This window comes from Ursus arctos, unplaced genomic scaffold, assembly GCF_023065955.2.
Source record: "Ursus arctos isolate Adak ecotype North America unplaced genomic scaffold, UrsArc2.0 scaffold_19, whole genome shotgun sequence".
NCBI lineage: Eukaryota > Metazoa > Chordata > Mammalia > Carnivora > Ursidae > Ursus > Ursus arctos.
In genome coordinates, this window is record NW_026622863.1 from 26779967 (window position 1) to 26795164 (window position 15198).

The 15198-nt window shown below is 38.6% G+C and overlaps 1 protein-coding gene across 2 annotated transcripts in view; it reads left to right on the forward strand.

Annotated features, from left to right (window-relative positions):
* Positions 1–15198, forward strand: part of PHLPP2 (PH domain and leucine rich repeat protein phosphatase 2) — a 73049-nt gene that overhangs the window by 16866 nt on the left and 40985 nt on the right. For both annotated transcript variants that reach the window (XM_026495160.4, XM_044382481.3), the window contains one exon: positions 2103–2236. In XM_026495160.4, coding sequence (XP_026350945.2) covers positions 2103–2236 — 134 coding nt within the window. The remainder of the gene's footprint in view (positions 1–2102; positions 2237–15198) is intronic.

Consider the following 15198-nt stretch of genomic DNA (forward strand, 5'->3'; position numbering starts at 1 on the left):
TTTATTTTTAAAAATTTTATTTATTCATTTGAAACAGAATACAAGGAGGGGGAGTGGCAGAGGGAGAGGGAGAAGCAGATTCCCTGCTGAGCAGGGAACCTGATGCGGGGCTCAATCCCAGGACTCTGGGATCATGACCTGAGCTGAAGGCAGACGCTTAACCAACTGAGCCACCCAGGCGCCCCCCCCCTTTTTTTTTTTAAGATTTTTTTTTTAAGTAATCTCTACACCCAGTGTGGCACTTGAACTCATGACCCTGAGATCAAGAGTCACAGTCTACCACAGCCAGGTGCTCCTTAAGTTTTCTAAACAGAATCCTTTTAAGACATAAAGATGAATGGTCCTTTAAAAGATTTTATTTATTTATGAGAGAGAGGGAGAAAGATAGCATGAGCACGAGTGAGGGGAGGAGCAGAGGGAGAGGAAGAAGCAGACACCCCGTGGAGCAGGGAGCCTGACTCCTATGACCTTGAGATCACGATTTGAGCCAAAGGTAGATGCTTAACCGACTGAGCCACCCAGGCGCCCCTCTTCAAGACCTTTTGAGCACACACATGCTTTCCTATACTTGTTTCTTGGTTGTTGTTTCAGATGGGGGAGATATTCTATTTTTATCCTAATTAAAATTTGACTCCCATCCTAAGAATTTTTTTGAATAACAGTCGCCAGTATGTTACTGAATACTACTACATATGAGATGTTTTGCTAAACACTTTACTTACTGTATAATATCTTGTAAGTAAATAAATTTAATAACAACTCTGTGAGTTAGGTACTATTGTTATTCCCATTATACTGATGAGGAATTTAAGACATGTTGAATAAGAGCCTGTGCTCTTAGTGACTGTATTTATAACTGTTTGCTTTCTGATAAAACAATTGTAAAAGGGCTGTCTTGTGTTATTACTGATGTAGCCCCTTCTGTCAAAATATGCATGGAAGATTTTTGCTTTTTAAATATTTTCAGTATTTAAATATTGTAAGTGTTTTAGGTCTATATGATTTAAAATGTACAGTGTCACTAGAGGCCACAGATAATTCCTAGACATTCTGACTTTAATTTAGCTTTCATTTGCGACTGCATGGTAGAATGATTTCTGGGGAGTTATTCCCTCCTAATTTTTATGCAAGAATCATCTCTGAAGCCAGTGGAAATACATAGTACCTGAGACATAGTAGGCAGTTCAAAAACTGCATTTCTGATTAGGTGGACAGCTTCTATGACATCACTAATGGCCAAGTGTAATCTTTTATAGCTCATAATTTCACTGCCTCAAAGTTTGGGCCAGAGGTTCTCAAAGCACTGTGTGGGGGTCCCTGAGAATCTTTGAAGAAGTACATGAGGTCACAACTATTTCATGATAATAATAAGATACTAATTTTCTTTTCCACTTTCAGTCTCTCGTGAGTTACAATGGGGTTTTCTAGAGGCTACATACCATGTTATCACAGCAGATTGAATGTTGAAGCTGATGTGAGAATCTAGCCATCCTCCATTAAAATTGCCATTCTCCTCACTAAATTCATGTGATTTTGGAAAATATATTTTTCAAAAACTATTATTTACATTATTATATAATGGGTTTATTGTTTTTAAAAAATGAATAAATATTTGGAAATTCTTTTCTTTTTTTTAGATTTTATTTATTTGAGAGAGAGAGAGGGAGCATGAGAGAGAGCATGAGCGGGAGGGGGGGGCACAAGGAGAGGGAGGGAGAAGCAGACTCCTTGCTGAGCATGGAGCCCATACGGGGCTGGATCCTAGGACCCTGGGATCATGATCTGAGCCGAAGGCAGACGCTTAACGACTGAGCCACCCAGACGTCCCCATTACTTGGAAATTATTAATTTGAGCTTCTCATTCAGTAAATATCAATAGATATACTGCATGTAAACAGAAGCTCTTTGGGGGTCCTCAAAGACTAAAGAGGGGTCCTGAGACCAAAACCTCTGAGCACTTCCTATTTAGATGAGTTGTATCATGATAGTAAAGAAAATCTCAACACAGAAGTAAAAAGCTAGAACATATTAAAAGATTTTAAAAATTAAATGAAGCATTTCTATTTCTTACTAAATACTTCTCTTTTGAATTGTGTAAGCAGGAGACTGGAACCTACTGAACGACCTCTTCAGATTGTTTATGATTACTTATCCAGGCTGGGATTTGATGACCCTGTACGTATACAGGAGGAGGCAGCAGATCCTGACCTCGGCTGCATGCTTCGATTTTACGGTGGTAAGAGTTATCAGTGGCTTTGTGAATGTGTTTAACTACCGTTAAGTTGATCATTTGTGTGTCTCTCTGTCTTCAGCTTTTTAAAAGTATTTTAGTGAAAGGTGTTTTTAAGCCAGTTAACTAATGTGGTTAAAAAAACAACAAAACAAGAAGGTGGGGCATTGTTAAGGTAAGTCTTAGAATGATTAGCCAAAATACGTTCCCTTCTTTATTTTTGTTCTTCTTGTTTTAGTGTTTTTGCTGACTTACTAGAATCATTTTGTCCCTCTGTCAGAATCTTGATCAAATCATGCTTTTCAGTATCAGTTTTACTTTTAGGTTCCTTGTAAAAACCATGGAGTTCTGGATAGCTCAAGAATGCTGAGAGCTAGCCGGTCATTATCATATATGACTTGACATTTGATGAGTACATTTGTCAAATCTATATATTGTTAAATTTAGTGGGCTTGAAATCTAGGATTTTTTTTACTTTCTCTTGTCTTTTGGTGCATTTTCCCCCTCATCAACTGTTTTTCCCTGATCACTTCAATAATAAAATTAGACTTATTACAACTAAATACTTTCTGAATATTGCTTTCCAAGTATGCATAGTCTACTAATACTGCTACTATTGAGTACTACTGATTGTTTATTCTGTGCTTTTATGCGTGTGAATTAACCAGTTTATTACAACCACCTTATGCCATAGGAACTATTATCTTATTTAACAGATGAGAAGACTGAGACAGAGAATTTAAACAACTTGTTCAAGGTCATACAGCTAGTAGGTGACAGTGACATTCACCTAACAATTTTGAGTAAATATGACCCAGTTATTGAACAGTTGAACTAATAACTAAATGATTAGTGTATGCAGGCAAAGTCATTTACTGAAATTCCCTGCTCTCAGTCCTCAAACTAGTGATTAAATTTCTGTATACTTCTTTTTTTGTTGTTGTTTTTCGTTATTGTTGTTTAGTTTTAAGTAATCCCTACACCCAGTGTTGGGCTTGAACTCACTACCTGCGCTGCTGACTGAGCCAGCCAGGCATCCCTCTGTATACTTCTTGATACAACTCTTGTGACATTATGTCACAAGCCAGCTTTATTTAATGCACTTCACAAAAGATTTTATGTTTAATTTTTCATCATAACACTATTTTGTGACATTTTGTTCCTTAAAAATTGGTTTTGTTTTATTTCCATTAATTTCTCTTCATTGCTAGTTCATGGAAGGAAAATAGTTGCTAGATTGAAATTAAATAGGAAAATTCATGGGGCACCTAGGTCGGACTCTTGATTTCAGCTCAGGCCATGATCTCAGGGTTATGAGATTGAAGCCCCATGTTGAGCTCTGCGCTAGGCATGGAGCCTGCTTAGGATCCTCTCTCTCCCTTTCCCTCTGCCCACCACCCCTGCTTAAAAAAAAATTAAATAGGAACATCCTTTAAGATTAATTTGAGGAGCACAGCCCACTTAAACCTATAAAATTTCGGTTAAAAAAAGAGCAGTACATGCTCTTTTGTGCTTGTGGTTGAAATGGGTTCTTCATTATATGTTTTATTCTGAGGTGAAAGTTGAGCCTTAAAATGCCAGCGAGGTCCTTTTGAACCATTGAGATTGCATTTGCACTCAGTTGTATATTGCACAGCTATCGGCCCTGATTGCATTAATCTTCTGCGACACCTGATAAACATGATAGCATGCCCAGGATCTTCACATACCCTTAAGAAGATATTTCTAGTAGAGTCTAAAAGAGTACCAGTTTGTAGTTCTTACTCTGTTTTTGAGGGGAGGGGGTCTTTAACAGAGAACATTTCCAAAAGTGTGCTCTATTAATTTAGAGAAGCTAGTATAATTTGAGTGAGAAAATTGTGTTTGGGAAAGAGGTTTTTAAAGCTAATTATTATTATTATTTTTTAAGATTTTATTTATTTATTTGACAGACAGCCAGCGAGAGAGGGAACACAGGCAGGGGGAGTGGGAGAGGAAGAAGCAGGCTCCCAGCGGAGGAGCCTGATGTGGGGCTTGATCCCAGGACTCTGGGATTACACCCTGAGCCGAAGGCAGACGCTTAAAAACTGAGCCACCCAGGTGCCCCAAAAGCTAATTATTTTTGAAACTAGACAATGTGTATATATGGCACCAAAAACAAAAGTAAAAAATATATATGTATATGCACATATATCAATAAGTGTATTAATTATCTGTTGTCTATGTAATGAATTACCTCAAAATTTAGTAACTTATGGGAGTGCTTGGTGGGCAGTTGGTTAAGCATCAGACTCTTGGTTTTGGCTCAGGTCATGATCTCAGGGTGGTGAGATTGAACTCTGCATTGGGTTACGTGCTGAGTATGGAGTCTGCTTGAGATTCTTTTCCTCTCCCTCTGCCCCGCCCCCCCACTCATGCACTCTTTCTGTCTCTAAAATAAATAAATAAAATATTAAAGAACAACTTAGTAACTTATGGGACGGCTGGCTGTCTCAGTTGGTAGAACACGCAGTTCACTTTGGGCGTAGAGATTACTAAAAAACATAAATAAACTTTAAAAAAAAACTTTGTGACTTAAATTGGTAATAAAAATTTATTATATGGTTTGTGTGGGTAGAAATCTAGGAGTAATTTTGTTGGATGGTTCTGGTTTGGGTTGCATGAGATCGTATCACTGTTGGTTGAAGGTGTAGTCATCCAAAGGCTTGACTGGGGCTGAAAGAATCATTTCTAGCATGGCTCACTCAAATGGCTGTTGGTGGGTCTCAGTTCCTCACCAGCTTTTGACAGGGGTTCTCAGTTCTTCACTTTGTAGCCCTCTTTTTAAGGCTGCCTGAGTGTCTTCATTACGTGGCAGCTAGCTCCTGTCAGTGATCAGACAGACACAGGCGCGCGCGTGCACACCCACACACACACACAGAGGACTCAGTGTTTTTTATGACCTAGGCTCATAAGTCAGTGATATTTTCACCACTTTCTGTTTAGTAGAAGTGAACCACCATATACAGCCTACCCTCTAGAGAAGGAAATTAGGCCCACCTTTTGGAGAGAGAACTATCGAAGAATTTGTGGACATATCTTAAAACCATCACAGAAAGTATGCTTCCCTTTCACCTTGCTCCTCCATGCCCTCAGTTCCTGAATCCAGAGACAACCACTGTTATCAGAAGGAGAAATATCTGTGAAATAGTCTCTTAGAAGCAAATAGCTTAGTAATTAGCTTTAAATATTTTATATGTAGAGTGTTTGGTGAGTTAGCTTAATTAGAATATAGTGTTAATGAGGCCAGGGTCATAAGGGCCTAAGTTCAAATCAGTTAATGTTGCTTTGCTTGCTGGATCTAAAAGGTACCCCGTACGCCAAGCAGCCATTATGCAAATATTCATTACCAGTGTTGCTGGAAAGGGAGTTCTGGGGAAAAGGTAAGTTAGTGGAATGACTGTCTCAGTGCAAATTCATGATAAAAGCTATGGAAATAACATAATTGACTAAAGATGAGTAGATAGCATTATTAATCACAGAGATTAAGAGAGCACATTAATGAATTTTTTTATTTGTGTATGAGGAAAAGGAGTTTCGAAGGTGTGATTTACTAGTGAAGTTGTGGTTCTGGGGCTCTATGGATCAGGTAGCGTAAGTCCCAGCCTGAGCATTTCTTTCTGTACCATGTATATATATTTTAAGATTTATTTATTTATTTGAGAGAAAGAAAGCATGAGCCAGGGAAAGGGCGGAGGGCGACAGAGAGTCCTCAAGCAAACTCCCCACTGGGCATGGAGCACAATGCAGGGCTCTGTCCCAGGACCCCTGAGATCATGACCTGAACTGAAATCAAGAGCCGAATGCTCAACTGACTGAGCCACCCAGGTGCCCCTCTATCATATTTTGTGCACACATTGTTTAAGACAGTTTTTTCCAAAGAGCTTAAGCACAAACAAAGTCAGATACAAAAGAATCACATAGTATATTTCCATTCATTTAAAGTTCAAAAACAGGCAAAATTCAGCCATATTGTTTAGAGATGTGTGGCAGTATTACTATCCATCCATCAAAATCTCTTCTTTCCTCCCATAATGATAGAGTTATAGTTGGCACATGACTGCCCAGCCACATGTCGTTTCCCAACCTTTTTTGCAGTTAGGTTGGCACGCGTATGACACAATTTTCCTCACTGGTATGGAATGGAATTGTCGTGCTGCTTCTGTTCCTTTTATTTATTTATTTTTTAAAGATTTTATTAATTTATTTGTCAGACAGAGCAGGAGCAGGCAGAGGGAGAAGCAGACTCCCCGCTGAGCAGGGAGCCCGATGTGGGACTCAGTCCCAGGACCCTGGGATCATGACCTGAGCCGAAGGCAGACACTTAACTGACTGAGCCACCCGGGTGTCCCTCTGCGCCTGGTTCCTAAAACCCTCCATTCATGCTTCTCAGTGCGTCATCTTGTCTTCTGTGGGCTAGGATTGGCAGTCATCAGAGCAGTATTGGAAGCCATGTGTTGAAAATGGCAGAGCTACCATCAGCCTGAGTTTCTTGATAGTGTTGACCTCTGGAAACCCGCAATGTCTACCCTAACAGAGAATTAAATTTCTGTCGTATTGAGCCATTATGGTCTTTTTGTTGCAGTAGTTTCACCTGCTATAACTGACCTAGGATGCATACGTACAAGTGGCAAAAATATAAAGAAAGCAAGGAAATTATTATTATAAAAGTCAGGAAAGTGGCTGATCTCTAGGATGGAGGGACAAGGACATGATTCCTACAAGTATGATTTTTGAGTCAATACATATATATATATTTTTAATTTTGACAAAATATTCCTAAATTGCACAGGTGATACCGATGTATAATTTCATCAGTAGCATTTGAGAATGCTCATTTCCTTCTTCCTTTGCCAACATCAGGTATTATTGTTAAAGTCAATCTTTGTCCCAGGGTGCCTGGATGCCTCAGTTGGTTAAGCGTCTGCCTTTGGCTCAGGTCATGATCCCGGGGCCCTGGGATAGAGCCTCACGTCAGGCTCTCTGCTCAGCAGGGAGCCGGCCTCTCCCTCTCCGGCTGCCTGCTGCACCTGTGTTTGTGCTCTCTCTGCGTGTCAGATAAATAAATAAAATCTTAAAAAACAAAAAAAGTTAATCTTTGTCCCAATTTTCAAAAAAATAATATCTCATGTTAATTTGCATATTATAAACTTTATTGTTAAAGTATAGGAGTAATACATTAAAAAACATTCTGGGGTGCCTGGGTTGCTCGGTTGGTTAAGTATCTGACTCTTGGTTTCGGCTCAGGTCATGGGCTCGTGGGTCCTGAGATCAAACCCCAAGTCAGGCTCCATGCTCAGCAGTGAGTCTGCTTGGGATTCTCTCCCTCTGCCTCCTCCTACTTGCACACGCTCTCTTTCTCTCTCAAATCTTAAAAGAAAAAATAACAAAACCGTTCCACCACCTTTATACAATTACATTTACGATTGTTCATTTCTTAGTCATATTTTATATGCATGTTTCACATTTGTAATCATTGTGTCCATATGTTTTTCCTTTGTAAAAAATTTAGTTTTAATTACACAAGTAAGACGTGGATACAGTCTCATTATCTATAGTATATCAGTTTCTTAAAATCACTTCCTGGGTCCATTCACTGCTTACTGGAGAACCCCTGTTATCAACTTGGTGTATACTTGTTCAGAATTTTCTAACTTATATTCATATCTAATACGTATTTGTAGAAATGTATTTTGTTTGCATAAATGCCATTATTTGCTATGGTCTTCAATATTTTTCACTCAACCATATATTTTGGAGATCTTTTCCTTAGCTGTCTTCTGTATGCATTCTTCTAAGTTCTATAGTATTGAATATCATGTGTGTATTATAATTTATGTAGCCATTTCACTAGTGATAGCCATTTACAGTATTTCCACTTTTGACTATTGCAAACAGCATTATAGTAAAATTGTCTCTTTGTGCCCCTGTGTTTCCTTGGAGTATATCTCTAAATATGAAATTAATGGGTTGTAGAATATTTGCATTTAAAATAGTAATACTACTGCAGAACAAATGTATATCCCATCAGTATATCAAAGTACCCCTTTGCTCACAATTTCACCTTTTAATATTATTAGCATTTGAAATTTTTACTAATCCGATAGATAAAATGATGGTCTCCTTGTTTTAATTTTTGTTTCCCTGAATGCTGGTTGAGTATTGCTTCATATTTTCATTGGATCTTTAGATTTCTTCTTCTTTGAAAAGCCCATTGATATTTCTGAGCAAATTTTTGTCTTTTTTTCATATTGATCTAAAGGACTTCTGTATATATTCTAAGTATACATCCTTTGTATATTGTATTTGTAACAAAATTTTTTCTCATCCTGTAACTTGTCCTTAAATTTTGTTTATTGTTTTTTATTGTGCAGAAGTTTTATTTAGTCAGATTTGGTGAGTCTTTTCCTTTAATGCATTTATATTCCTTATCCTAGGTCATAAAGATATTCTGTGTTTTCAGTACTTCTATATTTTTAAAATATACATAAGATTGGGATCTAACTTGGGCTCCTGGGTGGCTCAGCTGGTAAGCGTCTGCCTTCGGCTCAGGTCATGATTCCAGGGTCCTGGGATCGAGCCCTGCATTGGGCTCCCTGCTAGGCGGGAAGCCTGCTTCTCCCTCCCACACTCCCCTTGCTTGTGTTTCCTCTCTCGCTGTCTCGCTCTGTCCAATAAATAAGTAAAATTTTAAAATTAAAAAAAATAAAGATAGAGATCTAACTTTACTTTTTCTCTATAGGTAGATAGCCTTTTGTCCTACTGATTTGCAATACCATCTTTATTATTCTTAAGTTCTTATACAGGCAGCGTTTTGTTTTTGGCCTCTGTCCTGTTAAATTGACCGATTTGTCTCGTGCTAATACCAAATTTTTTTAAATTAATATACTTGTATGATATATTTTGATAGCTGGTAGGGAAGTACCTTATCACTCTTCTCTGAAAAATCAGGGAGATCTCTGGAATCAGAGATGCCTTTGTGAAGAAGTAGTATTTGAGTTGGTTCTCTAAAAATTGACAGAATTTCATTATTCTGGAAAAGGAGGACATGGGATGGGCTACTAGACACTTCAGTGTATGTCCTGTGAATCACAGATAATTTGAGTCCAGAGTGTTCTGGGCGTTGAGTGCAGCATCAGTTTAGTCTTCATTTGGCAGATGATCGCAGGAAGTGAGAAGATGCAAGGGAGCCCAAGAAGGTGAATCTGGCACCAGTGTGGATAATAATTCAGATGTGAATTAATAGGGGTCTGGAGTGGAGAATGTGAGGGAATTGTTCATGTGAGGGACTTTTTGAAGGGATAATCTGTAAGAGTTGATGGCTGATTGAAAAGGGGAGTTGAGGAAGAGACCCAAAGAGTTGAAGCTGACACTGAGGTTTTAAGCCAGGGTTACTTCAGGAGAATGTCCGGACTTGAGTTGTGAGAAGGAGCTGGTTCGTGGGGACGGTGATGACTTGGTTTTGGGAATGTTTCATCTTAAGTGGTGGTGAGATGTCTGACAGGTAGTTGGAAGCATGGAACTAGAGCTTAGGACATACAGATCTGGAAGTAGGGTACATGGGGATGTTAAAGCTGTGGAAGTTGTTACGATACCTTGAAAAGAATTCTTGTATGTAGGGAGAGGAGGCTTAAGGCAGGCAGAATTTTCACTATAATAACTAGCTTTTGTTTTATACCCTTACCGTATGCTGAGCGCTTTCTCAAGTGCGGAGCACTCTGTCTACCTTGTCTCAGGTAGATGTTATTATCCCCGAGAGGCTGTAATGTGCCCCAGTCAAATAGCAGAGCCAGGAAGCAGATAAATCTGCTTCTAAATCTCATCCTTTTAACTTCTAAGATACTCCACCATTTAGTTGTTGGAGAGAGAGTTTAGAGGAGTGTGAGGAATCCATAAAATGAGAATATCTAACCCAACTCCGTGGTCTTAAACTCAGGAAACTAAGGCCTGAAGAGGTAAGAAGATTTGTTTGAGATCATGAAACCAGATGGTGGAATTACTTTAGCCACCACTGCTTTGCCACATTTTCTAGTGAAATACTTCAAATAGAAGTTTTTTGTGTTGTATGAGAGCCTGTTGCAAGTTTGAAATTTGTTGTGAGGTTTCCTGTTTTGTTCTTTAAATGTAAGTAAATATTTCATTTTCACTTCCTTACGTATCAGCCAGTATTTACTGGTTTAACCTTTTATTTGGAACTAACTTTAGATTTTCAGAGCAGTTGGAAGGGTAGTACAGAGAGCTTCGGCACACCCTTCGTGCTGTTGTTTGAATTGTTTTTCCGGTATAAATAGTGCTTCCATTTTTTCTGGCGTCTCTCAAGACTTTGTCTTTAATTTTCAGTACTTTGAATACATATTCAAAGTATCTGGGCTAGAATTTCGTTGGGTTTATCCTGCTTGGGGTTCGCTGAACTTCTTGAATCCTTAAGTTTATATCCTTCACTTGAGGAGTTTTCCCGTTTCTTCAAATCATTTTCAGCATTGTGCTGTTTCTTCTCTCGCTTTGGCTCTGTCCCCTAGTTCAATTTTCAGAGTTTTTGGCCTGCTGCTTGGGGTCACATCCACATTTGTATACCTCAAGGGTGAGCCCAGGAGTTCATAGACAACTTTAGGGGTGTCATTTTCCAGAGCTCCTTCCTCTTTGTGATTTCCTGGGGCTTTACTTAACCTGCCTTGTCTGGCACTTCCTGCGAGGGCATCCACACTGCAGCTCTCCCAGTGGGAGGGGAAGACCAAAAATTCAACAGGTTTTCACCCCGCTCTCTCTGGATTGCAGATCTTCCAATCAGAGAAGGAAGTAACACCCCTCAGAGTTTTAGGTGCCTGTGTCCCCACTCCTGGGGGCTGGAACTTAAGAAAATGAAGAAAAGAGGGGGATGAATGAGGAATTTCTCCCACTCTCTCTGAGTGTTAGGAGACCCCTTTTCTATTTCTCAAGACAGAACTTGAGGGCTTCTAGAGCTTTCTGTCCACACCAGCGCCTACCTCTGGATCTTGGGCTTTCTTGAGTCCCGGGCTAAGAGATGTCAGAAGAGGAAGCAGTGAGAAGCTTGCCACTACTTTGGTGGTATTTCAGATTGTGTTCTTCTTCCCTAATCTGCCTGCTCCTGTTTACTTTTTGGGGTCCTTGTATAGCTGCTCCATGCATTCTGTCCAGGTCTTATAGGTGCATTTAGTGGAAGAGACATGGTGGAGTGCGCTTTCTCCATCTTACTTAGAATCAGAACCTTAATGGGGTCTTTTGGTTACTTCATTTTAATATAGTCCAATCGAACAGGCTAAATTTACCTTCATTATTTTCTAGAAGCTCTATTGTTTTGTCTTTCAATTTATATTCACAGTCTTTATGATTCTTTTTGTCTATCATTGTAAGCTTATGGGCTTGTATATATTTGCTTTAACTCATTACAGCCGTTACTCTTTTTATCAGCCGTTACTCTTTTTATTGCTGTTTGTCCAATCTCAGCTCGTGGGAGCTCTTTACGTTGGCTTCTGTCCTTCCAACATGACCCCAGGAGTTTTCGATTGCATTCTGGATTTCCCATTAAGTTCTGGCACAACAAGATGTTCTAAGCTCATCTTTTCATTGTCTGACTGACAGGAATAGACTCTTTTTCTAAGGACTTCTGGTTCATCTTAATGAAAAATGGTATTTAGAGATTGTGTTCTGGGCAGTAGAGGAACTCATTGCTACAGGGTTGACCTTGATTGTTTTTTTAGCAACTTTTTAAAATTATGAAAACATTCCATTTTTTTCTAGAACATTTGGATGTATAAATATAAGGAAACTAAAATTATCCCTAATTTTCCACTTAGAGCCTTGGCTTTTGAGATTGTAAAACTATTTTTTAATTAGAACTGTTACACATTCTGAATACTTATTAGAACTTTCTTATTCTTGTTTTTTTGGTTTTTGTTTTTTAAGTAGTCTCTGTGCCCAGCATGGAGCCCAGTGTGGGGCTTGAACTCATGACCCTGAGATCAACACTTGAGCTGAGATCAAGAGTTGGACACTTAACCAACTGAGCCACCCAGGCACCCCTCATTTTTTTTGTGTGTGTATGTGTCACTTTCAGAAGGCCAGAGACTGGATGTGTAGCAAACACTCCAAAATTAATAAAACAGCATGTTATTTGATATATAAATAACTTATCCAAAACACAATTGAATGTTCCCTTCTGAGTGTGGTGATAGATAGATTTAAGAGTTTTCTCTGTAATAAACTATAAAGAAATAAGACCAAGAAAGGAGACTCAGAGAATTATGTATCAACTGATATACCATCTATTTCGTGTAAACTTTTAAAAAGACTGTTAGGCAGTTTGAAAACATGGTAACTATTATGAAGTCCCATTTTTACATAATTTAGCCAACTTTGTAGAAGGTGATGCTGTTAACCATGGTGGGGAATATAGAAGCCATTGGCATGTTTGGGGAGAAAAATGAGATTTTTAAAAAATAGCAGTTTTATTGAGATATAGTTCACATCCTGTAACATTCACTCTTTAAAAGTGTACAATTCAGTGTTTTTTAGTATATTCGGAGAGTTATGCCGCCATTACCACAGTCTAATTTTAGAATGTTTTCATCACCATAAAACAAGACCCCATATCCATTAACATCATTCTCCATTCCCTACTCCCACAGCACCTGGCAATCACAAATCTGCTTTCAGTTTTTATGGATTTGCCTATTCTGAACAAGTGGAATCATATATACTCGTTTTTTTGTGGCTGGCTTCTTGTACTTAGCATAATGTTTTCAGGGCTCATCCATGTTGTAGTAGGTATCAGTACTTCATTTCTTTTTATGGCCAAACAATGTTCCATTGTATAGATAATGCCCCATTTTGTTGATGCATTCATCAGTTGACAGGCATTTTGGTTGTTTCTACTTTTTGGCTATTACGAATAATGCTACTATGAACAAACATTTGTGTGTAAGTTTTTGTGGGGACATGTGTTTTTCAGTTCTCTTGGATATAGATGTAGGAGTGGAATTGCTGGGTCATACGGTGGGTCTGTGTTTAAACTTTTGAGGAGCTACTAGACTGTTTTCCAAAGTGGCTGCCCCATTTTATAATCACACCAGCAGTGTTTGTTTACATCTTTGCCAACGCTTATTAGTGTTTGTCTTTTTCGATTATAGTCGTCCTAGTGGGTGTGAACTGATGTCTCATTTGTGGTTTTTTATTTGCATCTTTCTAGTAACTAATGAATTAAGCATCTTTTCATGTACTTGTTGGCCTTTTATATATCTTCTCTGAAGTAATATCTGTTCACATTCTTTGCCCAATTTTTGTGTTGTCTTTTTTGCTGAGTTGTAATGTTCTTTATTCTGAATACAAGTCTCTTATTATGTATGTGATTTGCAAATATTCTCTATTTTGTGAGTTGTTTTACTTTCTTGATGGTGTCTGTTGAAGCACAGCAGTTTTGTTATTTTTGATGAAGTCCATTTTTCTATATTCTTTTTTGTCACTTTTATTTATTTTTTAAAGATTTTATTTATTTGAGAGAGTGAGAGTGTGAGAGAGAGAACACAAGCAGAGAGTGGGGATGTGGGCAGAGAGAGAAGCAGACTCCCCACTGAGCAGGGAACCCAACTAGGGGCTCAATCCCAGGACCCTGGGATCATGACCTGAGCCAAAGGCAGACGCTTTATCGACTGAGCCACCCAGGCACCCCATGTCACTTTTACTTTTTGTGTTGATACGTAAGAAACCTTTGCCTAACTTAAGACCACAAGATTTATTCCATTGTTTTCTTCTATGAGTTTTATAGTTTTAGTTCTTACATTAGGTCTGTACTCCATTTTGAATTTATTTTTATATATAGTGTGAGCTTAGGGATCTGACTTTATTCTTTTGCCTGTGGCTATCCAATTGTTCAGCACCATTTGTTGACAAGCCTTCTTTCCCCACTGAATTATTTTGGCACCCTGCTCAAAAATCAGTTGTCTGTAAATATAGGGGTTTATCTGTTAATTCTATTCCATTGCTCTATGTCTATTCTCATGTCAGTGCTGTATTTTTTTTTTTTTTAAAGTAATCTCTACACCCAGTGTGGGGCTCAAACTCATGACCCCAGTATCAAGAATCAGATGCTGTGCCAACTGAGCCAGCCAGATGCCCCAAGTACTGTACTTTATATGTCAGCCCCATACTTAAGTTTTGAAATTGGGGAATGTGGGTCCTCCAATTTTGTTCTTTTTCAAGATTGTTTTGTCTATTCTGAGTCTACTGTACTTCTATATGAATTTTAGGATCACTTTGTCAGTTTCTGCCATGAAGGTAGCTGGAATTTTGATAGGGATAACATTGCTGTAAATCAGTTTGGGGAGTTTTGTCATCTTAACAGTATTAAATCTTCTAGCCCATGAACCCTGGATGTTGTCCATTTATTTCGGTGTATAATTTCTTTCAACTACGTTTTGTAGTTTTCACTGTACTATTTTCATTTTATTCTTTTTGATGCTATCTTAGATGCTGTAGGTTTATTTTGAATTGTTTATTCCCTATGCATAGAAATAAAATTGATTTAAAAAACATTTTGTATATGGGGTGCCTTGGTGGCTCAGTTGGTTAAGCATCTGACTCTTGATTTCTGCTCAGATCATGATCTCAGGGTCCTGGGATCAAGCCCTGCATTGGGCTCTGTGCTCAGCAGGGAGTCTGCTTGAGGATTTCTCTCCCTCTGCCCTTCCCCCTGCTCGCATTCTCATGAGCTCTGTCTCTCACTAAAATATAAATAAATAAATCTTTTTTTTTTAAAGATTTTATTTATTTATTTGAAACAGAGAGATAGAGCACGAACAGGGGAAAGGAGGCAGAGGGAGAACCTCCACCAAGCAGGAGCCTAATTTGGGGCTCCATCCCAGGACCCTGGGATCATGACCTGAAATGAAGGCAGACACTTAACTGACTAAGCCACCCAGGTGCCCCCTAAATAA